The sequence below is a fragment of the Danio rerio genome, chromosome 7 (assembly GCF_049306965.1).
Source record: "Danio rerio strain Tuebingen ecotype United States chromosome 7, GRCz12tu, whole genome shotgun sequence".
NCBI lineage: Eukaryota > Metazoa > Chordata > Actinopteri > Cypriniformes > Danionidae > Danio > Danio rerio.
The window spans coordinates 35,293,760-35,320,291 of record NC_133182.1 but is presented as its reverse complement, the minus strand read 5'-3'; the positions used below and the strand labels follow the sequence as shown (position 1 = coordinate 35,320,291).

Below are 26,532 nucleotides of genomic sequence, written 5' to 3'. Positions count from 1 at the left end.
GATAAAACCACTGAAGATTATGGTAGATTAAAATCATCGTAATATGCATTTAACTTGATGCTTAAAAAATTGAAAGTTTTAGGCAGCAATTACAATATTTAAACAGTAGGTGGCGACAACCACCCGTCAAAAATTTGCCACTGAATAACTTAAAAAATCATACATCCAGCAATGAAATGAATTTTTATGAGTGAATGACTGAATCATTTACTGAAAATGAGATGTAAAATAAATATGAACTGTACAAATTATAATTATAGATTTATACATTTAGCATTATCAGCAACAGTTGTTGTAACAGTGAATTTTTCACAGTAAAGAACATTTTCAATTTTATTTTTATTCAGTTGATTATTTCTTCATTTTACGTTGAAAATGTTTTAATATGTTTTTGTAATAAATGGAAAGCAAATGACATTCGTCGTCTCCACTTTTTGGCTGATCTAAAAAATGGTTCGATCCGTGACTGAGAAACCATAATGTGATCTGAACCATTAGATTTGTTGCACCACTACTAAAATAGTTAATCTTATTCAACTTAATAATCAAAGGCAGCAAGAATTTTTTTATAGTGTAGCTCAGGCCAATCGTAATTATGAGATTTTTAATTATAACAAATCACAATGCTTAAATTATATATTATGACATGTACTGGCTCTCAATTTGTTTACGTTTTAAGCTTTACAATTTCAGCCGTCACAATTTTAATGCACTGTATAGTTTTAGCTCATAATCACTGTTATATTATAGCAAATGAAAACAATACTGTGAATTTAAAATATAAGTCAAAATTATGAGATATAAACACAGTTGAAATAAAACAATACTGACAATCGTGTGACAGCATGTTGACTTGATATTTTTTATGTAATGTAATGTTCAATTTAAATCTTATTCTTAATTAATTAATTAATAAGATAGGACTTGTGGTCGACTTATATGGCAGAAATGGCTTCAATAAATCTTAGATGAAACATTTATATAAGACACAGAGGCAGTTAAAGACAGCAAAACTCTTCAATATAAACACCAGTGAACAAAGCACTGGAAGCTAAATTATACATTAAATAAAGACTCTATTATCAGTTTTTAAATGTCATACTGTAGTACAGTAGTTACTTCACTCTAAAGCAAACAGGGTGTTGTTCAATGATCAAGATCTACCACACTGTTTAATATTATAACATAGCAACGACTTCCATAACGTACTAATCTCCTAAACCAGTGACGCACTGTTAGGATTAGTCCACTTTCTGTCTTGATTTTGGTGTTTATGTAAAATGCTGCAATACTGTATCTGTTTCAAATATACATATGGAAATTCACCACTTACTTTCACTATGTATTTACTCTCATTTCCATTCTGATCTTGAAATCACTTAAAAACATGTCACTGCATTCAATTATTGTTTTGTATCCCTTGTGTGTAAGCAGCTTTGTAGAAAAGCAGCTTTGTAGTCTTTGTAGACTACTTTTGTTTAAATGTTTGACTGTTCATTACAGTAATTACAGTGGATTGAGTAAATGTGTCTTACCCTTCTCAGCAGAAGTCTTCTGCAGGCCTTTTGCTGTGCTGGTGTCAATGGATATGTCGCCGTTAACCTCTGCTGCAAGTTTGCGCACTTTCCTTTTTTTCTTCTGTGGAAATAAATGAACTTTCATTAGTGGGAGACCATGGATCTGTAATAATGTCCTGAAATTATTCTAAAATATTTTTTTTAAAACAAGTCACATTTATGTTGAAAATAAATATCAAATTTAAGTTTTCCATTCAGTTTTTTTAGTAAACGTCACATATGGAATTAAGTAAAAATTTTGTGTACGCTTTACTTTGTTTCAAGTACATGCTTATGTTTTATTTAAAGAATAAAATAAATTGTATTGTGTAACGAAACACATTTAAGTAACCAAAAAAGGTAGATTTAGGGCCCTATCATACACCCGGCACAGTGGGGCGCAAGACGTGGCGCAACAGTCTTTTGGTAGTTTTAGCTTGGCGCAAGAGTCGTTTTGAGGCGTTGCGCTACGCTGTTTAAATAGCAAATGCATTAGCGCTCATTTGTGCCCCCATAGGCGTTCTTGTCTGAACAGGAAGGCATTCTGAGGCAGACCGCTGGAGAGTTGCTATTTTGAGAACATATAATAGATTTTTCATTAAACCAAAACTAACTCAGTCTTATCTCCAGCGCAGAGTTGCGCCTTGCTTACGCACTGCTTAATATGCACAAGAGAGCAATAGGCAAATATCTTTACATATGAAAAAAATTTAATATTAAGGATATATATAGGATATAATAAGAATAGATATAGAATATAAATATAAAGGATTAAAATATTACAAAACATATTATTTTCTAACCCTACATAAATATGAAAAATCACTGCTTTTATGTCTTCTTCATCTCGGGAGGCTTTTTCAGTTCATTCATAACAATTTGCTTTTGTATAATATTATTATTATTAGCAGTATTATTTAATATATCCATATTTATATTTGTTTTATTAAAAACAAGCTTAGATTTGCCCACCTGTCAGGTTTTAGACCATATGGGGCATGGCAGGTGTATTTGGAAGTAACTCAGTATTTTGACCACACTTGGTCATTATTGTTCATTTATTCGTTTGCTAGAAATTAGAACTGAATTTAGAAATAATTTTGAAACAAATCTTTGCACTTAACAAACGAAATTAACTATTTATAGACTAATTGATGTCTGTGCGCAAAGGTTTCCCTATTCAAGAGCGAAAGTAGATCATTTATCTCTCATTCTCACGCAGTAGATGCTCTGTTTAACAGTTTTCTGTTAAAAAACTGTCAACTGTTAACTGTTTGCTTGTAAAATGCTAATTTTTTCCACTTAGACTTACTTTGCATACTGTAAATAGCGAATGCGCTCTTGGTGCGACGCAGCTGGGTCTTAAAGGGAATGGGAGATGAGACTCTAATTGGTTTATTCTCAAAACACACCTGTAACTCATTAAGAAAATAAACTCAACCCTTTTAGACCATGCGCCGCGGCGCAAGGCAGATTTCCCGTCCTTAAATTAGTAAAAACGCGTCCTGACACGCCCTGAAAGCGTTTGCGCCCTGCGTTTTGCGCTCTGCGCATGGACCGTCAAAATAGAACCCTTACTGTTACAATATGATAACACATCCACACAATTGATTTGCACTAAATGGAGAGACCTTAATTCTTGATGCACAATACAAAACTCTAACAGGCAATGTTTTTTTAGTATAAAATACATTTTTTCTGTAAATTTAATAAATAAATGTAATAATAAATGTCATTTTGAGTAGAAAATAAACCTCAGATGCCACAGCATCTGAAACAACAAATAATAATAATAAAAAAAAAAGTTTCATAAAAAAGTTTCATAAAAAAAAAAAATACATGTGATTTGAGACTTTCTGCCAATCTCACTGATATGGAACTTTATGAAACATGAAAAATTGAGAATGATCAATGACAACCAGCATTAAAAATTTTGTCCAGCGAAAAGTCCGGCGACAAATCTTCATTGCAGACATTCAGTGGTATTTACTTATGTTGCATCAGATTTTGATGATTAATGGGAACACCAGCATCAGACAGTTGAGTAAGTTCTAATTCATTGTCTTTGATTTTTCCTCAAAGAATCCTTGTAAACAAACAATTAGTAAATTAGTAAAGTAAAACATACCTACAAAAGTAAAAGTAAAACCTACCTACAACTTTAAAGATTCATTTCTAAAGGCTTGCATTCATTTTACTTTTATTTTCCCACCTTAACTGAATTATGTAATGTAGAAATTAGATTTTTTTTTTCTGTAGAGTTACTGTAATGTTTATGGTGTCACACACCTGTGCGTGTTTGTGAGGATGAGGTGATGCTTTTTGCTCAGTTAAGACAGAAGGGAGGTGTTCTTCTTCATCCATGTGTTCAGACGAGCATCTGATCCGGCCATTGCCATAACGCCTGCAGACAGACAAGAATTAATCAAAGACATTATATGCAAACAACAAATCTTATTTCATTTAAAAATTCAAATCAAACGTTATACAACAGACTTTTCATATAAAGAGAAATATGTCCGCTGTGACCTATGATGGTTTGAAGACAACTGCAAACATTTCCCAAAAGCACTGAAATAACACATCATTCAAAATGGCTATAATGAATATTATATCTTTTATGATTATTTATAAAATCTTTAAAATAATGTAATGTTATATCAGCTATGCAAATTTAAGATGTGTCCACATTTACAGGTTGTGTCGTTCAAACCCTGAGAGAGAGAGGTGAGATGAAATCAGAGAAGATCCACAAGTCAGGACTTGAACTAGAGACACTCAAAGCACAATAGTAACATACGTGGCAGTAACATATAGCTCAGGCTATTTTAAAAATGACCTTGTTCCATTCATGTACACATCAAAATGTATAAATTTTAAAATCCTATCTTAGTAAGAAATAAGACAACATTTTAAGCACTTGAATTTCAACATGTGTATCCTTTGACAGGAGTTAATTGAATTGCAAATCCTCCATCTAAACGTGCAATCTTGCCTTTCTTTAAAAACATCCAATTTCAGGAAGGTTCCATCTTTAATTTATCAGTAAATAAGATTTTATGACACCATTTGAAATGGTAAAATGATGAAGAATATGGCTTCTGCACAGGGTTTTAAAGATGCATAGAAATTTTGAAAGCCGAAGTTGTTCAGGAGGGCCAAAATCATTCCATGAATTGTTTAATTTCCAGATCAGTTTTTAAGTCTACATTTTTTCTGATAAATGAATCATGCTAAAATAAATTTTCACAATGTGCTTTTAATATGTAAAAAAAAAAAATCTAATTTCACCTTGAAATACAGTAAAAAAAAAAAAAAAGTGTGTTTGTTGCTCTTTAATGTACCGTGACAGATCACTGTAAGAGCTTCAACTGAAAAGGCAAATACAGTAACAGCACAAAACAAACATGAATGAACATTAAAAACCGTGTTGAAAGAAACATTACAACTTATTAAATGCATCATGTCTCGTGTAAATCACTCAATCAGTCTGTCAACCACATAAAGACGTCAAAAACATTCATACATGTCATGTAACATTCCATTTTACTATTCAATGACTATAAATTTGTTAGACAGCTAGAAAAAAAGAACCCTATAGAAATAAGCATTTTGTGAAATACATACCTCTACATTCATCATATTTCTACTTCATCTGTTTTCTTCATTATTCAACATATGCTGGAAGACTTTTGTCATTCAAATACATTTTTCAAGCGCTTGTAGCAAGATTGAATTTTATTAAATCGACATCATTAACTACATTTAATAAATCTATTAAATTATTAAACTCCAGCAGTAATATTTTATAGTATTCATAGTTACAAGCTTTTTAAACTTTTATTAAACATCTCATATAAACCCTGCAGGCTTTTATCTTCAAAGCACTATTACTGTTTAAAATAATAATAAAAAAAAAACATCATGAATAACAACTGTTTTGGATGGATATTACAATTTAACAGCAAAGCCTTTAAACATAGTAATAACCTGCAAACTTATTGGAAACAATTCAGCCACTATTACAGTAATGTGAATGTCTGTTTAATAACCACTATTATGAAATACTGTTAACACTGGCTGTTTCTTATTATGTAACCGAAAACATGAGCAAAACAGATCCTGCTTCTGCAGAACTGCTCCAGTTAGGATTAGCTACAGGTTTAACATCTAACAAACACTTGCTTCTCAATTGAAAAAAAGCTTAGCAAAACGAGGATTATTGCAACATGCATACTATTGTATAAGGAACCAATGGATTAGTGTCTCCAGATATAAAAACCTATTGAAAGAAAACTTCTGTAATCTTCAACTGATCCTCTAGCTCACATTTCAACCTCCAAACAAAAGCATTGATATCCGTTCCCTTCCAGCAAAGTTCTCACAGTACTGACATGATACTATAATTGGCTAATAAAAAAAAGCTTATTGGTATTTTTTTGAGTTACCATCAATCATCCCCTTAAGCCACTATTAGAACAAAATGTGCAGAGTTTGACTGCACTGGACTGCAGCCAATAAAGTGAGCATGCTTATGGGAAGAGAAAGACTAGCTGTGTGTGAACGGGAGACTGCCTTTACAGTGACTTGGCCCAATAACACCATCTAACAAAAGATTAAAAGTTGATTTATTATAATTATTATAATTAGTAGTAATTAATACACTTTTTATTTCTCTTGTGATTCTTCTGCTTAATTTTGGTAGAAACCGTGAAGCAATTTCTAGATCCTTTCAAAGTTCTAAACAGCAGCATTTCTTTAAAAGCAAATATATTTTAGTAATCTAGATCAAAGACTACAGAATACACAAGACATGTCACTCTCATAATATTAAAAGGGGAAATGTTTAACAGTCGATATGACGAATGAAGCCCCGCCTACTAGTACAGGAGCCAATCAGCGATCGATATAGAACAAGGTTTCTCCGGGGGAGAAACTCGGATCAGACGTTTGCTTTTATAAACGTTTTTGTGATCAACAAACACACTGGAATCTCAGTAAATACTTGCTTCACCGACAAAAAAAATATATCCAAATTAAGCTTGAAATCTGTACTTTTAAATGAAAAAACTATGCATGAAAACAAATTTTTTTCATCACATGACAGCAGCAACTACTCAAACACCCACAAACAAAAAGTCACTGTCATTTCTGGAAGAGATTCGCCATCAAGACCAAGTTGTGAATTACTTCAGAAGAGCAGCGCCACGACCATAACTGAGGTTGGGGTCGCAATCTCTTTCTTTTCGAATGCACATGCACATGCTCAGGCAACCTAAAAATATGCCAACTTTGTTTGATTCTAACATTTAGAAACTAAACTTATGAGACATTTGTTACTTAATTTCATTGGTGATTCTATACATGTAATGTAATCGTAGGCTTGATGTTTCCCTACTCAGCCAGAATGCCCAAACATACTGCCCGAGAGGAGTTTCAAAGATGGTCGCCAAGTGAAATGACCAGTGCTGGAGAAAGTAGTGATAAACCATACTCAAGTAAAAGTAGCATTACTTGCCTAAAAATGCAGTGCAAATAGAGTAAAAGTATCTGTTGTAAATATTACTCAGAGTATGAGTAAATAGTAGACCTTTCAAAAGTACTCAAGAGTAGTGAGTATTACACTGTTAAAAACTTATGCATTTACATGTAATTTGTGAATGTTTGTAAACGTAACATTCTGTAGCACATCCGAGTATTGCCCAGCAGGCACACAATATTAATAATATTAATAATATTAGGTTACATTTAGGTTGTGACGTCAGGTGACCAAAATTCAACGTCTAGCCAGTGTCTGAGGACAATGTTATTTTGATGTCCAATAATGAGATCAAATGACGCTGATATTTGGTTGATTTTAGGTTGTCAGAAAGTGAACAAAATCCAACATCGGCCCAACATCTAAAACCCACATCATATTGACGTTAAATACTCATATTTATTCGTCAGGTATGGCAACCAAAATCGAATATCTCATAGACGTCATAGTGAAAACATCAACACAATGTCAAGCTGTAACATCATTAGAGGTTGTAATTTGGTTGGTTTTAGGTTGGACATTGACGTTGACCTGATGTTGAATTCTAACATTAACCCAATTTTCATTTCCAAACAAAATGCAGTGTCCCCAAGATATTGGGGTACAACATCAATCTGACATCATGTTGACGTCTTGTGCCTGCTGGGTGTTTAAGGCCATTTCGGTCATCATACAGTAAACATCCGTCATCTTCTCATCAGTACCATGCATCTAAACAGTCTCTAGGTCAATGTATGTAAAGATTTTGGCCATCTTCTTGGCCACTGAATACTTCCAAACAGTTTGCTGCAATTATAAATCACACATGTCTTGAGGTACCTCTTTATGATGCAATTTACCTTCTATGTGTGATTTGATTGGACTTGCAGGACTGATTTCTCTAATCCCCATAGACAAGAAAAAATAAAGTAGTGACTGCAGGTTGAAGGAAAGTAGTGGAGTAAAACTACCGATACTACACTAAAAATGTACTTAAGAGAAAGTAAAAGTACACATTTATAAAACTACTGAGTAAATTAGAACTCCTGAGAAAAACTACTCAATTACAATCATTTGAGTATTTATAATTAGTTACTTTACACCACTGGAAATTACTTGCCTTAAAGGGGACTTTGAGGGGATCATAAAATTTTGTTAAATTAATTAACCAAAAACAACATATAACAAAACAAAATGCACAATTTTAACTGTTCATGTTTTATTTAGACATACAATTTATTAAAATTGATTGATAAAGCATTACACAATCTCACCAGAAAAACGGTGCATGACACCTATTGGTGTATTTAAACATTTAATTAGCTTGCAAAACTTACGCTGCTCCTTCTTGGGAAGTCATGGCCTTTGGATCTTCTACTTCCATTTCAGGGTTGGTGTAGCCGAGTGTCCCACTGTAACTGACCTGCTGCTGCAGTAAAACATTTTAAAAGAGAAATAAATAAATAATTTAATAAATAAAATTAGGGACAAAGAGAGAGCATGCATATCATTAGTAATAATTATGAGTGGTCTCGAAACATAACTTGCTAAACTAAAAAGCAAACACATAAAAAATTGATGAAAAATTATTCGGTAAATGATAAAAATCAGCAGTAGTTTTAAAAAAATAAACCTATATGAACCAAATCTTGTACATGAATTACGCATAGACATTCATTATAGCAACACAACCTGTCATTCAACAAATCCGCAGCAATCCAAGAGTATGTGCGTGCAATATGTGTGTGTCTTTTGGGTGTGGGTACTCATGGCACATGTGTGCTTGTGTATGTGGCAACATGTAAGATGAAATGGCAGCCCTGCCCACCACAACACTTCAACAGGGAGCCAAAACAAACAGTTCATCAAGTGAAGTCATATTCACAGTTCTCAATGCTCTCAAGAGGTGTAGCTACTACTGAGTTAAGACTGGGGTCAACTTGCATAACCTTTCTGAAAGGAAAAAAACACAGCTTGTCTAGGTAAGCGGTTGTTGCAAAAGAATTGTATAGCTATTATGTCTGTTTTTATACGTTCAGTGTCTACCGTTGAATTTTTTATGATAAAAGTCTCTTTTGCACACCATGGTTACACTTTTTTTCCATCAAAATATATTTAAAAAAAGGACATTGTGAAATATTTATTTCATCTATAGCATTTATTTAAAAATACAAAAACACAGCAAAAGTTGAAATATTATTTAAAAATATGTGAATATATTGTAAAATGTAATTTATTTTTGCAACAGAAAGCTGATTTTCAGCTGCTGTACTTCAGTCTTTACTTGATCACATAATCATATAGACATCATTCTTATATGCTAATTTGGACGCTTCAAGACACAGAACTTATTATTGTGTAAAAATACTTAAGTTGCTCCATAGTTTTTGTGAATTTTTTTCCTGCTATGAATATATAGGGAAAATTTGAACTGTCACTTTTGATCAATTTAATGCACCTTTGCTAAAAAAACTATTATTATTATTATTTTAAAATTCTAATATTTAGAGAACAGTGCCAACAGTCGATCAAAGCTGAGTCAAGCTTCCCTTAGAACACACATCATGTGCCCTGTGGCAGGAAGTGAACTCATGGTGTGTGCTCATTTCCTTCAGCTCAGTGTGAGCTCATGTGCCGCCCCTGTGAGGATTTGGCAGTAGGCTGCTGGAGACGTTTTCCTGGGAATGTGTTAATTGCTCTAAGAAGCAACTGCATGGATGATTTAGTCTCCATGCTAGGTTGTTTTAACAATCTGGTTGTTACAACAACTAGGTTGCCATGAGCTTGCCACCCTGATCATTATGTATGTAGGCAACGCTTGCTCCGTATTCAGCAATGAAATACAGTAAACCAGGCTTCATAGGGATTCTGACAGATTTCTTAAAATAAACTTGTCACTTCAGATATATATATAAACAATATAAAATAGAAATAAGTATATCTAAACAGAGTACATACATTGGAATGTACAGAAAAAAAAAAACAAAGCAGCTTTTATTTGATCAAAAATAAATGTTTTAGTATTAGAACATGACAGAAACAGAAGAAAAATTCTATATTATTAAAATTTTAAACGTAGGGATGACAAAAGTGTATTTACAGCAGTGTCACTTGAGCCTTCATAAACCCTAACATGCTAATTTGGAGCTCAATATGAAGCATTTGGTGCTTCATATTTTTAATGTTGTTTATTTAACTTGCTTGTGGAAACTTGTTTTTTATTTTCAGGATTGTCTGATGAACACACGATTCAAAAGATTTATTTATTTAAAGCATTTATTGAAATGTGTTTAATGCAAAAAGTTTTTTTTGGTGTTACTTCATTTTACTGACACCAAACACTTAAATTTAACTAACAACAGTTACATGCTTCAGTACATAAATAGCAAATACTAAAAAACATACTTCTGTTTCCTAAACTTGTGCATTTGATGCATACTTATTATATTCATATACTAGAAGTACACAAAAATAACAGGTGTAGATACAAATCCAGCACTGATTTTAGAGCCATAAACAAAAAAGTAGAGTCTGATCATTAATTTATCTAAAAGTTTAATATAACAATGTTTTTTATTTTGCCCCACACTAAAACGTGTCGATATTGTGAATTAACCATTTAGCTGTTGTAAAACATGTTTGTTTAGTACCTTGATTAGATTCAACTTGGGAACCCCAGAGTCATTCTCTGGAGGAGGCTTCCTGGAATCTCCGGCCTCTTGCCGATGCCGTTGTCGCACAATATACTCATATGTGCTGAGTCTGTTCCACACTAAAACAAAGAATGACACAAAATAATTAGTTTCCCTATCGCCTAAAAACATCCTATCTTTCATAACATCACTTAAAAGAAGAATCACATCAACATAATAATTATTTAAAAACTGAAATTTACTAGATGTGGATGTTTATTATATACATATTATTTTTAAATGGCTTTCAGGTAAAGATCTTAACCAAATTCTACTGCTACTGAACTTGCTAGTAATGCCCCCTTGTGGCAGACAGTGAGATGGAATTTATAAACAAGGACTTCATTTCTAATTGCTTCTATTGCTTATTTGATTCAACAGCAAGCCAGAAGCTCTACTGCAAGCCCACATAGAAAATGTTTAATTATAATAACAATCACGCGCAACATCAAAAAACCTCAGAAGCAGAGAATGAATGATCACAGGATGACTGTCATTATAGGAAAATTAACTGATCTTGCCTGTGGTGTTTTGTTGTCATAGTAACCAAGGCTGGCACTAAGCTACACAGATGTGTCTGAGCTGAAGATATGGCATACGGCAGTGAGTGACCCAAACTGCTTCAAATTAAAACTGTTTTTGCAGAAGTATTAAGACGGGAGCCCCAAACAAACCACTGGTAACCTTACTCCATCTTTGCTTAAAAATGTTAGAAAAAGATTCCCCTTTACTGTGATGTTAGAATTATATTAATAATTAAAATAAAAATATTTAATGTTTGATAAATAGTACCCTCACAATAGTATGTTTTCATTTGTAGTTCTAATGGCTTACAATAAGGAAATGGAGCATATCGTCGAACACGTGCACATGTGCATCATACACATGTGCATCACGTTCCACAGTTCAAAAGCTGCAGGTAGTTAATAGTTTCCTACATTAAAAACAACTTCAAAGTTAAAGGTAATCATATGCAAATACATGCATATTTTCTTTTAAAGTCTGTTGCATTAAGTTTCTTATTAAAAATATGAGTGCACATTGTAATGTGGTGAGCTTGTAGAGTTTACCCTTTGGCTAATTTTGAGAGAAAAAAATAATTAAATACTTCTAGTCAACAAAAAAAGCAATAAGTTTATAAAATGTGATCGTAGAGGCAGTTACCCTTTTACATTGCAAAAATAATGAAGTTTTTTAACTTTCTATTTAAAGAACCATACAAATGTTTTTAAGCAGCAAAAATGTTGTCAATTATTACAATGATAAGAAATTTAAATTAAAAACCAATCAAAATATTAAACTGATGTCTGAAAGTTGTGCAAAACTGATGACTGGAGTAATGGCAGCTGAAAATTTAGATTTGCTATCCTCCTTTTTTGAAATAAATCAAGAAAGAATATATTTTAAAATTATAATATTTTTACTGTATATATTTACAGTAAAATATTTTTATATGTTTAAAAACATTAATTTAAACATTACTAAAGATAAAAGAGTGAACGCACTGAGGTATATGTGGAAGCAGAGTAAATGGCCCAACAGAAGTGCAGACAGCAGACCCAGGGCAATGGTGACTCCTGCTAGAGCAGGAATGGCTGGACCTGCTGTGGTGACTGGAGCCACCGGCAGAAACACAAACCACACCACAGATTCATTCCTTACTGTAGGCAGAAAGAGAAATAAAGAGGATGAGAGCCTTGACTTGAGAAAAAAAAGTGAAAATGTATTGATTTCAGAATTCAAACAGAGGCCCAAAACGCCTCTTACCCTGTTGAAAGTGCTTGTCAGATCGAAGTTTTGATGGGTCCAGAAAGAACTCTATAAAAACATAACTAGCAATAACTACAACCAAAACAATCCCCAGCAGAGCAGAAATCACACTGTTGAGGAAGAGCCTGTTGTGGAAAAAAAGTGAAAAACACGTAACTAAGACATTCTGATAGCTTGGATAAGATTATTAAGACTTTTTATACTAGTCTATGAAGAAGATATTTCAAGCCACTTGTGCTGTATTAGCCTTATGTCATGAGAACTTGCTGGCTGCATATTTTCATTTAATGAAAGGACATTTACTACATTGCAAGGTAAAAACACACATGACTGATTCATTGGTCAGCATCCCAAAGGTCTGCCAATGAAAATAAAACTCACAAATGAAAAGAGTGTTTGTATGTGATGCTAAGCAACAGCACTTGATCTCATGATTGCTTTATGACTTCTGCTTGTCGAGAAAACATTCGTGTCATTAAATCATGAAATGTGTGGCACCAGCACACTGTATATGGTGACATACACATCAAGACGATGTGTATGAATATGAAAACATTTTCAGAATAATCTGACACAGAGAGAAATTTTGCAGTATTAAAATATACATCCATGGAAACTGCAGGACGTGAAAAACAGACACACAATGACAAACAGAGAAGAGGAAGTGAAGAAACGACTTACCAGTAGTTTCTGCTGCCCACACAATTGTTCAGCCATCGACAGTGGTGGTCAAAGCTTGCCACACACTTATTACACGCACTACAGTGTTTTGATTTAGGGCCACTGGGAAGAACAAATTAACAGAGATCATTTCCAGGTTATGGGAAAAGTAGAAGAGCTGCTTGAAAAAGTTACACTTTTAGACAAATCATCATTGATAATCTGCTAACCAAACTCAATAATTTACTCACACTGTCATTTTCCAAAATTACCCACGGTTTTTTTCTTTCTATTGATCACAAAAGACATTGCGAAAAGTGTTGGCAACCAAACTTTTTTCATACTATGAAAGTTTGTACCCTGTTGGTAGGTAACCTTGTCTAGTTATTTATTTTGTTTTGAGTGCACCAATATAAAGAAACAATTTTAGGTTTAGAATAACTTAAGGATAACTACTTTTATATTTTTGGGTGACCCACACCTTTAAATAAAGGGACCAGCAAAACTGCTAATCCAAAACAGTGTCCCAAACCGCATACTTATGCACATTTTTATGCCATTTTGTAGTATAAATAGTGCAGTTTCAATTTCCGCTTAGTAAAAACACATTAGTGTTCCATTTGGGATGACACTACATTTCTATTCTATGCTGTTGAGTGTGTAAATGCATAAGTTCATAGTGCTTAAGTGCATAGTGTGCCATTTGGGGCACAGCTCTTCTAAAGTGCTAAACATGAGTGATGAACATTAATTCAGGAGGCAAAGAGACAACAAAACCACAAGAAGATAATCATTACTCAGACAGACTGTCAGATGCAGAAGTAGCTATCTGTCAGTTAATGTAAACTTACAAACCACAGTTGTCATGATAAACTATATATGGCAGTCAATCAGTGTAATGAAGTTCTGCAATTAGTGGTTTTCAGATTCAAAACCATGAAAAAAGACATTAATAAGTGCGCCGTTTACGCCCCTTTCTCATCATATTGACATTGCAGCTATAGTAATACAAACATAAGCTTGACAAAAAACAGAGGGTGTGAATTAGTCATTTTACCACGGTCAAGGTTGCTTACAAAGCACTTCATCATGCCTAATAATCAACTATATTAATGAATGCGTGAAAGAAGCAAAGACGCACAAACTCTGATCAGCTATGGTTCAGGGTTCAAACACATTTTTACTACTAAAATCCCATGACTTTTTCATGACTTTCAAGTGAATTTCCATGACCTAATGTTTCATGCAATGTCTATGTAGGTGTGGTAAAAGAAAAACAATGCATGTTCAAATTTACTACAGCATATCCTAAAACACGCAACAATCTATTTAGTTTTATTTTATATCTATGTAAAACTGATTTAGATGATGCTTACACCGCACTAATAATGTGAAAGTATGTGATTGGCCAAGGACAAAAAAAGAAGTAACCTATATTCAAGTATACAGATATCCATTTTCCATGACTTTTCCAAAACTTTGTGGGTTTTTCTGTTTTTCCAAAAATTTTCCAGGCCTGGAAAATTCCATGTCAAAATTCCAAGACTTTCGCAGGTTTTCCATGACCGTATGAACCCTGACGGTTGCATTTCATTTTCCAGCATGCGCATTTACAGTTCTTATTTAGGAATTACATGTAGTTGTAGTATCTACCTAGTCCTTACCCAGTGATTGTAATTACCACAATAAGTACATATTATGCACATGTAAAAGTACTTTAAAAATAAAGCATTACATTTCTCAATACAGTAGACTGTCTATACTTACACATCTACTTCACAGAGGTAGCAGTGACAGTTCTCGATGACGTGTGCATGTTTGGTGCGGTCAAACACCGGCATGGGTCCTTTATAACTCTTAGCTCTGACATTATAGTCTGCAGGGTCAATGGAGACAGCCATGAGGTGCATGAAGAGGTGACACACAAACGTAATCCCTGTGCACTAAGCTCTGAGTTAAAGACTGATATTTGTTCATTTGAGTGAAGTTTATTTATAATCACATGCTTATGATTGCTTGCAGCTGGTCCCTCATTATTCAATTTATGACTCACCAATCAGACGATTCCTAAACCATTATTATTACCCTATTTCCAAGTTCCATATAACAGCCATCTTCGTTTTGAAGATTCCCCCTTCCACCTCTACTCCTTCTCTGTTCCTAGATAGGTGGCACGGTGGCCCAGTGGTTAGCACTGTTGCCTCACAGCAAGAACGTCACTGGTTCTAGTCCTTACCAAGCCAGCCGACGATTCTGTGTGAAGTTTACACTTTCTCCCCGTGCTCACGTGGGTTTTCCCCAGGTTCCCTGGTTTCCTCCCACCGTCCAAAAACATGCAACTTAAGTTATTGACTAATCCAAATCGGCACCGTAGACATGCTCCTAGTAAGTAGCTATCTCTTAAGAGCAATCACTATCTGTTCATTAGCTGCTACGGCAGGAATTCTCGAGACCTACCCGAGCTCAAAACTCTCCTCTCGCCTTGCAAATGGGAGGGAGCCCCGGGCTCGAGGATCTTATGAGCTCAGGGCTCTCTCCCGAGACAGCATGCCAAAAAAGCTTTATAATCAATCATCAGCTAGGTGTAAACTCTTGAAATCAGACTAGCTGCATATAATTCACAAGATTCCACTTTCAAAAGACACACACAGACAATCTTACAATCTTTTAAAAAAGGATACAATATATCCGGCTGGAATCCAGTGTGTGGGGAGCAGAGGAACAAATACACCAAAACCAGTGACAGCAAAGTAGAGATAAAGCAGCCAGGCCAGGAACTGGAAAGGGTGTGGAGGCCAGCTCCATCCATTGGTCCGAGAGCAAAGGGGAACATCGGCTCTCCTGATTCCCCCCTCACTTACTGGGGCCGTGCGATTGGAGTTCTTACTGCAGACATCCATGAGAGGGGAGCCTCCTTCTGTCACGCCTGCCACTAAAACATTGCAAACAGGTTTTTATTTAACATTTCACCTAGACTTCTTGTTTTGAAACAATATTAGACTCGACTTTGATCCCAAAACATATGTGGGTGATTCTAGAATTAGATACACTGTGTCCCCAAGACTAACCTTCCAATATTCTTCAAAAACAAAACAATTAATGAAACAGCTTTGAATCATAACACAAATTATATTCTATTTTGTTGTTTTAAGTTGTTTATTTGAGTATTGTTTTTAGTTTGAATTTGTATTTTTGTTGGTATGGCGGCTATGACCTTTAACATCTGGCAAAAGTACAACCAATAAAAACTAGTCTGGGCTAATTTGGGTACATTTACATTCTTGGTGAATGCTGATAAAGGTACACTGTCCCTTGTTGAGGAAAAATGTAGAAAAAAAACCCTAAACTTATTAAATTATATTTAAAAATAACATTTATATGTAAAAGATCATTTTAAAAAGTAAAATTTTGGCTTACAAAATAACTTAAAAAACACACACTACACTTTTTTTTACCCTCACTGCCTCATAAATCATAAATTCAACTTTGACTATCAAGAAATAATTTACAGTGTCATTTAAAACTGTGTGTTTAAGCTGCAAAAAACACGTGCATAAAACATCTATTGTCTTTTTTTTATGTCATTTTTTAATGAATAATACACTTTGTGTAGAGTAAGTGGTGGTTCATTTCTGGTGTGTCAACCCCTAATAAAACATGGATCAAACTCAAGGATTTCCCAGTGATCGGTTGCAACTGGAACAGCGGAAGGGCATCCGCTGTGTAAAACATATGCTGAATGAGTTGGCGGTTCATTCCGCTGTGGCGACCCCAGATTAATAAAGGGACTAAGCCGAAAAGAAAATGAATGAATGAACAAACTCAAGGAAAGTGAATAAGTGAGTGTGTGTCTCTCCCTACTTTCTTTTCAGTTCGGTTACATCACTTACAGTATAAAAAGGCATAATAATGTTATAGTGATAGTGTTAATGTTAGTGTGATGTTTCAGTGTATTTCTAGATCACATTTTAAAAACTATAATATGATGAAAATAAACACAATTCTATTTTGTGGTATCTGGTTTGAGGTTAGCATCTTGAGCTAAAGCATAAAATGGAGAAAATATTAACTCTGTTATTGTCAACTCCAGTTGTTTAAAAAGATTTAAAATATGATAAACAAAAAATAATAACAGAACTAAATGCTCCCTATCACATTTAATAAGCATTTTGCATTATTGAAAATTAACAATGAATTCAGTTTACTGTAAATTATACATTTGTTGTGTATCATTAATTTTAAAGAAAACAAATGGAAAAATGCTTGAAATATACTCACAATCTCAATGATGCACAGTGTCTGGCAGTAGTATCAGTTTATAAATGCTTATTTTTAACGTTTTATCAGCTGTGTGATATGAAAAATGTTCAGGATGATAAATTTTGGATTATTTCCACCAGATGATCCACTTCAAGTGCGTTCTGCTCTCCATGAGGCTTTTGATTTTTGGCATTTCAAATAATACAGTTTTAAATAATTTCAGTTTTTTGGTGGTTATGTAGCTGTCATCAATTATTCTGTACATGAAGTAGGCTGATAAAATATCTAAAATATTTTAAGAACGGTTGATATAGTTATTTGTATTTAAGTTACATAATAATACATCTACAATATTATGGCTGCAGTGTCCACAATTTGAACTTATGTTAGCAAATTATTCAGCTCAACGTTTTTGAAAATGGTCTTTAATTAAATGTTACATATTTTTATGATTACTAACGTTACAAATTTTATTGCTACACTAATAGTCTTTTTTAAGCATTCAACATTCAAAGCTTTATGTTAAATGTTATTTGAAGTAATACATGTAAACGTATTAAACAAAAAGGCAAATACGTTTTACACCAGATTCTAATAGCTAACGTTAACTAACACATCCTTAGTGGTCATCATTATTGATGAAAATAAGCTCACGTATAAAGCATAAAACTCACCTGCTCCGTTACTGATGACAGGATTCAGCCAACATTACCTGCACTGCTTTTTCTTTACATGAAAACTACCACTAACCGGAGTCATCTTTGACCCTCACTCATCCACGGCACAAACACAATAACATTAGCTCTGGGTGACCACTAACGTTAGCCCTGTCTTTACTCATTCACTAACGTATACCTGTAGCCTGAGATCCAAGCGGGCGTCTCACTAACCCAAATCTATCATCACGCTTTCATTCCGAGGTAACTAATCTCTTCTAGATATACTGATTAACTTGCCACAGTGCACCAAACCAATAAAACATTTGTGACTGACCAAATATTAACCGCTAACGTTAACGTTAGTTGTGCGCGGAGAACACGATTGACTGCTGTTAACTAATCATTCTGCAAACAAATCACATCTTACGATGGTTCTCGATCTACATACAAAGCGTTTTATCTATCTAAACAATCCAGTCTGCTTAAGAGACTGCACAAACACCAATAAACAAAGGTTTTATATTACAGCAGCGATAGTAAATCCAGTATTTTCGGCATACAGTGACAATTTGTGTAATTAATAGCTGACCGACGCACCTACATCCGGGAAAACCGTTACATGGTTTCTTTCAAATTAAAAGTCCTTACCACTAAATAATAAAATTAAACTTTTTTTCTTGAAGTTTCAATCGTAATTTAAGATGATAAAACGTTGCTTTTATTTTATTATTATTTACTAGATTGTTTTATTAGATGTAGTTTTATAGTGTTTCTATTTTGCACTCTGGAATACCTGCTCTATTGAGAAGGGTAATCCTGCACAACTGGAGTGGCTGCACTCTCAGGACCGCATTTTTAGGACCGCATCTTTAGGACCCTATTTTTTTGTGACAGCGCCAACTGTCGGATTGGATCAAGGATGCGCTAATGGACGACACGGATGACAAGGAAAGTGTAAGTACCGATTTTCTATTAAGTTTTATTTTAAACTGTTAAAGTATGTGTTTATTTTGTAATGCTGCTGTTTTATACTGTAAAGTTATGCAGAAATGCCAGATTAGCCTGCATGATTTAACCCAACGGTCTGGGGACTGGGACAAAAATGTTACGTGACGAGTTTTTTTTTTCCAGAAGAATAAAATATGATAATAATAATTATGGATAATTTTACACAGCCAGAGTGAGAGCTGCTATAACTGTTAATAATTTTCTAGAGTTCGTTTTCTAGTTTGATTAAATGCTACGACGATCGTAGTTCGTGACAATGGTTTATTGAAACATTGTTGATTTAATGGCTTGTTGACTTAACGGCGGTCTAATACGCTTAGTGACACATGCATTAAACTAAGATGGTAAAAGCACGTTGATGTGAGAGTTTCAGATTTATCTATATTTTGCTATATTCGTGTAAAAACCATTACTCAACGTTGTATTACATTAGCACATTAAAAATTGTGCTGACTGCCTGTTAGCCCCACAATGTGTTATTAGCCTGATGTTTTGTCATCGTTTTACAGTGATGAATGAGATGTTTGACGGTTTTAAAAGTTAGGCTTATTCTGCAGGCCTTAACCATATAAAGTCTCATATCTTTAATGTATATCAGGTGTGTTTTACCTGGCGAATAAGAAGTGTTGGCCAATATGATTGGATTGCCTAGGCCCATTGTAGGAAGAAAAGAAAACAAACTACAGGAATATTTTCATTGAGGTTATCGCAAACTGTTGAGTTACACTTTATAACATCTGCATACTATAAATAATTTATTAAGCATTTAATAACTAGTTAATTTATTAATATTTTATTTGTTTAGCATTAACTCTACATTTAATAGACATTGATAAGCAGTTTATAAATACAGTTACAAATGCTAGCTGTGTTCTTGAGTTTATAGCATATCTATAATGAAGTGCAGCTTATCTGTGGTGTTCATTTTCCAGAGGAATGTCTGGCCAAATAAGTATATAAACTGCATGCTGGGTGCTACTCATTTATGAACCCATGTAAAATGATTTGCTGTTCTGTGGTGGTATTTTAGTCCATATTTAAATGATTTTATTTTATTTTTTTAATAGGACATCGTACATGCTCTGGGTGTCTTGAGGAGCTTGTCTTTGAATGATGCTGAGCAGGTCTTTCTTTCTGGTAACGGTTATCATTACAGGTCAGAATATGGTTAATTTTGCACAATGCTCAAAGAGCCTTTTTGTTACTGGTATAAATGTTAACTCAACAGTGATTGTTCTCTATTGCAGTGAAGTAAAAGAATTTAACAGACAGATTGACAAACAACTGACGAAAGAAGAGAGACCATTCAATAGGTGGGTATTGCTCTTATATACTAAAAAATATGGAGTTGGCAGTAAGGTTTCCTGTTTGGTTCTCCCAACAGTGCATATATATATATATATATATATATATATATATATATATATATATRTGTGTGTRTATATRTGTGTGTGTGTGTGTGTGTGTGTGTATATATGTGTGTGTGTGTATATATATATATATATATATATATTATAGCTAACACTGTAAAGCAAATGTTTGTTATTATACCACTTATATTAAATATTAATCTAAATTTAATTGCATAACAATTGATTAACCTTTTGAGTTTATATACATGATTTTACATATTCAAGAATATCTATATACATTCATTTTTCTTTTCGACTTAGTCCTTTTATTTATCAGGGGTTGCCACAGCAGAATGAACCGCCAACTTATGCAGCATATGTTTTACACAGTGGATACCCTTCCAGCCGCAACCCAGTACTGGGAAACACCCATTTACACTTATATACTCGAACATGGGGAGAACATGCAAACTCCACACAGAAATGACCACTGGCCCAGCCGGGGCTTGAACCAGCAACCTTCTTGCTGTGAGGCGACGGTGCTAACCACTGTGCTGCCCTATGTGCTCTATGCGGGTGAGTGGGATTGACAAACCACCTGGAGGACACACTCTTGCTGTCTTAATGCACCAGACATTTTGTTATAAATAATCATGTGCGTTTCATGTTTATTTATAAAACTGCTAATTTATCTCATAGCACTTCATTTTTGTCTTGATATTTAATATCTTTTGTTTAAATACACTATGAACAGCAGCTGCGCTAATTATTTTCCTTGTTCCCTATTTCCACCTGGGGATATTTATCATAGAGGACTTCTAGATGTATCCATAATCCTGGACCAGACCGTATCATGAGCAGATGCAGTGGTGGTCATGGAGAAGTGGAGAGCATGAGACTGATTAATGAAAGACCCCAGCGACAGATGAGTGCCCACATTGATCCTGTGGTCCAGCCTGAAAACCCGCTGGTGCCCTACTCACACCAGCAGCTTCTCCACGATGGACGCCCAGTGTTCTTCAGCCTCCAGCGCTTAGATTGCAGCTCTGCACGTGAAGTGTGGCCAGAAGAGAAATGGTTGTGCCCAACTGAGCCTGGTTTCTCTCAAGGTTTATTCATTCACTTTCATCAATTGGTAAAGTTTTGTTCCTCCACTGTCGCCATTGGTTTGCTTGGTTTAGGACTTGTGGAACTGTGCATCGATGGATTTGCTTTTCAGTGTTTGGACTTTCAGCAGTGAAAACTAAACCACACTGAACTGAACTGAATTTAATAAATGTTAAGCTGCTTTGACACAATCTACATTGTAAAAGTGCTTTAGAAATAAAGATGAAATTAATTGAAATTGAATTGAATATTCAACATATACATACATACATATACTTGAACTCTCTTCTTCTCTCTCATTCACAGGAATAAAAAATTGAATGCAGCAACTGAATAAACAGTGGGGTCATTTTTGTGGTTGAATCGCATTAATACAGAAAGACTGTGTGGATATTTATATAAATGTACATTCTTGAATCATTCTTGTGTTTTGACTCTCTTAAAACCTTTACAACCTGGTATTAAATTAGTAACTGCAAATGCTGATCCCATTTGATTTCAATTTATTTTCCCTAATACTGAGCCAATTAGTTCAATGTAATGGGGTTCATCAATATACAGTATTTTTCAAGGAATTTAAGACTTTTAAGGCACTCAACTCTATTTATTCATTTATATTTTAGGTGTAAATTCATTTGTTTCATTTTAAAATTGTTATTTAAAGCAGGCGTTTTACACTTTAACCTCTGGAAAAAAGTGCCTGAAAACGGGTCCTAGAAATGCGGTTTCACTATGTCATCCAATCCGGTAGGTGGCGCTTCCGCAAAAAACTAGGGTCCTAAAAATGCGGTCCTAAAAATGCGGTCCTGAGAGTGCAGCTACTCCAGTTGTGCAGGATCATACTATTGGCTCTATTACCCAGTAATGTGCTGTAGAGAATTGTCCAGGAGATGGCAGCAATGTCATGCTTCTCGTGGAGGAAACGCTGAAGATTACGTAGCAAAATATAGGAGCTACAGTAGCTATTTTAAAGAATGGCTAGCTATAAACAAATAATTAAAAATATTTTTATAATTCAGAAGAAAATCAAATGAAATGAAAATGTTTACTTTTATAAGCATCTCACACATACATTATGCAGTGTCCAATACTTTCATTGGTTAAAAAATATTACTGGATAATTAAACTTTTCACTCAAATGTCCAGTGTAAAATAATACATATCTGCCATTTCATAACAATAACATTCATGAAAAATGTCCAAAGAACTTCCATTTAAAAGTTGTGCCTAGAAGATGTTTATAAACACTCCAGCGTCAGCCTGACAGCCTGACTGTTGCCATATGCCAAGAAAATTAAACAATTCTGTCATTATGCCGAATGTTTGGATCACGGGGCATAAAGGTCAAGTGAAAAGAGCAGAATGTCTAACAGAAGGAGTCTGTGTCAGGTTTTAAAGATATTTTAAAGGCTAATGATTTCATTATCATTTTTTCCTGTTATGTAAACATCTTGTAGATACTCTTAGCATTTGGCCCAAAGCATAACTCGTTTGTTATGGTTGTTATATATACAAGGTGGGAAATAAGTCTTGAACATGTCTTGATTTTTCCTGGTAAGTATATTTCCTAAAGGAGCTGTTGACATGAAATTGACCCAAATTTTGTTAAAAACCCAAACAATTCATACGTAAAAGTAAAACAATAACAAATGTTAGAAAACACTTAGGTGTAAAAACAATGGAATTAAACAAGGAAAAAGTAGTCTATTCATTCGTCCGTTTTCTTTTCGGCTTAGTCCCTTTATCAATCAGAGGTCGCCACAGCAGAATGAACCGCAAACTTATTCAGCATATGCAACCCAACAATGGGAAACACCCATACACTCTTGCATTCACACACACAAACACTACAGCCAATTTAGCTTATTCAATTCATCTATAGTGCATGTCTTTGGATTGTACCCACGCAGAACATGCAAAGTCCACACAGAAATGGCAACTGATCCAGCCAGGGCTCGAACCAGCAACTTTTTTGCTGTGAGACAACCGTGCTACCCACTGCGCCACCATGTCGCCCAAAAGTAGGCTACTGAACAATGGAAATGTAGTAGCTTCATGCATTGCTCAGGTGTAATTACCCCCCCCCCCCCCCCCCCCAACTTCAACTCTAAAAATCTAAGAGTCTAAAAATCTTGACAATTCTGTGGGTCACATATGAACTCTGATCTTTAGTGCTTCTTTTCTATTGGATTCAGGTCAGGTGATTGTCTGGGCCATTTTAGCAGCTTTATTTTCTTTTCTGAAAACAGTTGAGAGTTTCCTTGGCTGTGTTTGGGTTAGTTGTCTTGCTGAAATGTCCACCCTGGTTTAATCTTCATCATCTTGTAATGTAGATGCTGGGAAGCAACTAATATTAATATTAGCAGCTAATATTAAATAAAGATTGAGGGGCTTGTTTGCTTTCTAACTGACAAATTTCAGCCACTTTCAGAATTTTCCATGCTCTTTTTAGGCCTCCCTTTCTTCATGTATTCAATACTTTTCCCCTGAAATTTCGTTTTTTTTACACGTAACTTCATTTCTAAATGATTAGTTTAGTTTTTTGAATGTATGAATTACTTTGTTTGTTATTGATACCTGGTGAAAAGTTCAAGTCAACAGCACTTTTAGAAAGATTATTTACGAGCATGTGATAAAGACAGTTGTTTGAACATGTGATCTAAGCAAAAGTTGTATATAATTATGTAACAGAACATAAAGCATAGCGTATGGTGAATAATTGTTGTATTGTTAAAACTGCAATAATTGATTACTTAAAAAGTGAGTAAACCCACTGCCTTAGAAATGACGAGTTGATTTTACTTTAAAAATGTAAGTATTTCTGTAAGTTCACTTAACTTTATTAATTATGCACATAGTTCATTGCTTATTATTTGATGGCAATAAGTTTACCTCTCTTTTTCAACTAACCACTTTTTACAGTGTAGAAGTAATTGACAAAATTATTGGTTTGATGATTTATGGCTTGATTTTACATTTACAGGACAAACAGACAGAAAGACACTGAGTGTAATTTGGATTTGTATGTGTTTTCAGTCCATGATATTGCACTCCAGGCAGTGCTTGAGGTTAGTAAATCCTAGTGAAGACCCCTCATATTCTTGTGTGGCACTGGCACAAAATGTTAATTTAGCGGCAGAGTGGAAACAATCGGTAACACTTTATTTTGATGGTCCATTTGAGATACTGCTCCTTCAACAGGCATTCAACTGACTATAAGAAACTTTGCAAGTACATGTCAACTTACACTAACCCCAATATTACCCCAACCTAACAGTCTACTTATAATCTAATGAGAATTAGTTGGCATGTAGATGCAACGTAACTTAAAATCAACAAATGGACCATCAAAATCAAGTGTGACAAAACAATCTATTCCAAAACCGTCATTCAGACATGACCCTTTGCAGACCCCAGCCTGCCTAAGTTTTGTGTCTCCTTTGAGTGAAATACCATACAGTGTGAAAAGCCTAACCAATAAACCCCCCTAGTTCACAGCATCTGAGTGGGCCTCTCAAGGGTTGTATCTCAGGAAAGAGCTCAACTGCTGTCTTTTTTCCACTTTGGAAGGGAGGGTGTGAGGAATTTGACACTGAATTGCCTATGCCAATGATGTCCAGCTTATCCTGTGGTGGGATGGCTCCTGTCAGGGAACGAGAACATCTGGAGCTCTGGAACAATCTAGCTAAGCTCTTTAAATCCTCAAGGAACTTTTTTTTTGGATGAGTTTGCATTCAATACAATAAGATTTCTACATTATTATTGATGCACCTGTTCTAACTCCCACGTTCCACCATAAGAGGTCACGTAAGGTAAGACTGGAGGGGTGACGCCATTGTGAGCATGTCTACAAAGTAAGCATGATGCTGTGGTAATATTTGAATGCTGCAAAGAGCACGCTTCATAATAATTTGAACTTCCCCAGCAGGATCTGCTGAACAATGAGCTCTATTTCTAGCAGGCGTGCACGTCACAAGGTTTAGCTAACATTTCTTGGCTGAGCATGGAGTCACTGTGGCCCAGCCAGTAAATGCTAAACTGCTTTTAAAGAAGTTTAATCTGTCTCTCTTGGAAATAATGTGAGTCCCTAGAGAATGCAGTAGGGGTCATTGACTTCAGTTAAGGTGGGGATGACCCTCTCACACACTTTTTTACATAATAAATGTAAATATAATATATTATATCAGTAAAAGCATGTGTTACAATCCTGTAGTCCAGCTAACAAGACCTAAAAGGAAATTTCAGCCAAATAATCTGCTGAATTTATTCATCCTTTACTTGTTACAAAAATGTTTGATTGTTCTTTTTTCTGCTGAACAGAACATCTGGAAACCTGCAATTATATAGGGGAATTACCAACCTAGGTCATACATGACGTCACAGGGGTTCAACCGCGCATAAGGGTTGCAACAAACAAATAGCAAACATGTTATGTTGTGCTGTAGGATGTCAAAATCGGAAAAAGTCCAAAAACAAAAAACATAATTTTTACCGTACTACCCACGCTGCTTTTAATGCCAATCACAGATGTCTTTGGCTAACAGCCATCATAAGAGCTGAATTGAGTGAGGACCTGATTAAAAATGCTGGACTCTGCAGTTCTCATGTTATATCAGGTAAGTTCACTCTATGCTGAATCATATATTACTCTTTTTGATTGCAACAATGATTTCAGCAAAAACAGTTACATTTGGTAAACTGCAGACACTGAATGCTTAGAATGAATTGTAAAAATGTAAGTTCACATAACCCTGCCTTACAGATGCAGTTCGCTGTCAGAATGCAGTTGTTTTGTTTATTGATGAGTAGCCAGTCCTTGTACAGTTCTCTCTTCTTTCCTTGTCCTTCGCTAGACAGAACCTCGGTTTTTAGCACTACACAGTGTTGAATCTGGTAATTATTACATTATATCTTGCACATGACCACACAGAACAACATTGTTGGCATCCA

At 34.7% G+C, this 26,532-nt stretch overlaps 1 protein-coding gene and 1 long non-coding RNA gene across 9 annotated transcripts in view; one reads left to right on the top strand and one right to left on the bottom strand.

Annotated features, from left to right (window-relative positions):
* The window catches only part of zdhhc1 (zDHHC palmitoyltransferase 1), a 115,510-nt gene that overhangs the window by 2,555 nt on the left and 86,423 nt on the right, over positions 1–26,532 (bottom strand). For 3 of the 8 annotated variants that reach the window (XM_073906826.1, XM_073906825.1, XM_073906824.1), the window contains 9 exons: positions 15,878–16,128; positions 14,964–15,139; positions 13,218–13,319; positions 12,534–12,661; positions 12,272–12,427; positions 10,725–10,846; positions 8,412–8,503; positions 3,846–3,960; positions 1,536–1,638 (listed from right to left, as the gene is read on the bottom strand). In XM_073906826.1, the coding sequence (XP_073762927.1) occupies positions 1,536–1,638; positions 3,846–3,960; positions 8,412–8,503; positions 10,725–10,846; positions 12,272–12,427; positions 12,534–12,661; positions 13,218–13,319; positions 14,964–15,139; positions 15,878–16,096 (1,213 nt within the window). In that variant the 5' untranslated portion in view covers positions 16,097–16,128. Of the gene's footprint in view, positions 1–1,535; positions 1,639–3,845; positions 3,961–8,411; positions 8,504–9,475; positions 10,309–10,371; positions 10,847–12,271; positions 12,428–12,533; positions 12,662–13,217; positions 13,320–14,963; positions 15,140–15,877; positions 16,129–18,130; positions 18,743–26,532 lie in introns of those variants that run through there. The other 5 variants (XM_009303348.5, XM_073906828.1, NM_001423785.1 and 2 more) reach the window with 4 other exon arrangements.
* The window catches only part of LOC141375392 (uncharacterized), a 55,419-nt gene continuing 54,092 nt past the window's right edge, over positions 25,206–26,532 (top strand). The window contains exon 1 of the long non-coding RNA XR_012383374.1: positions 25,206–25,394. This is a non-coding gene — a long non-coding RNA (uncharacterized lncRNA). The remainder of the gene's footprint in view (positions 25,395–26,532) is intronic.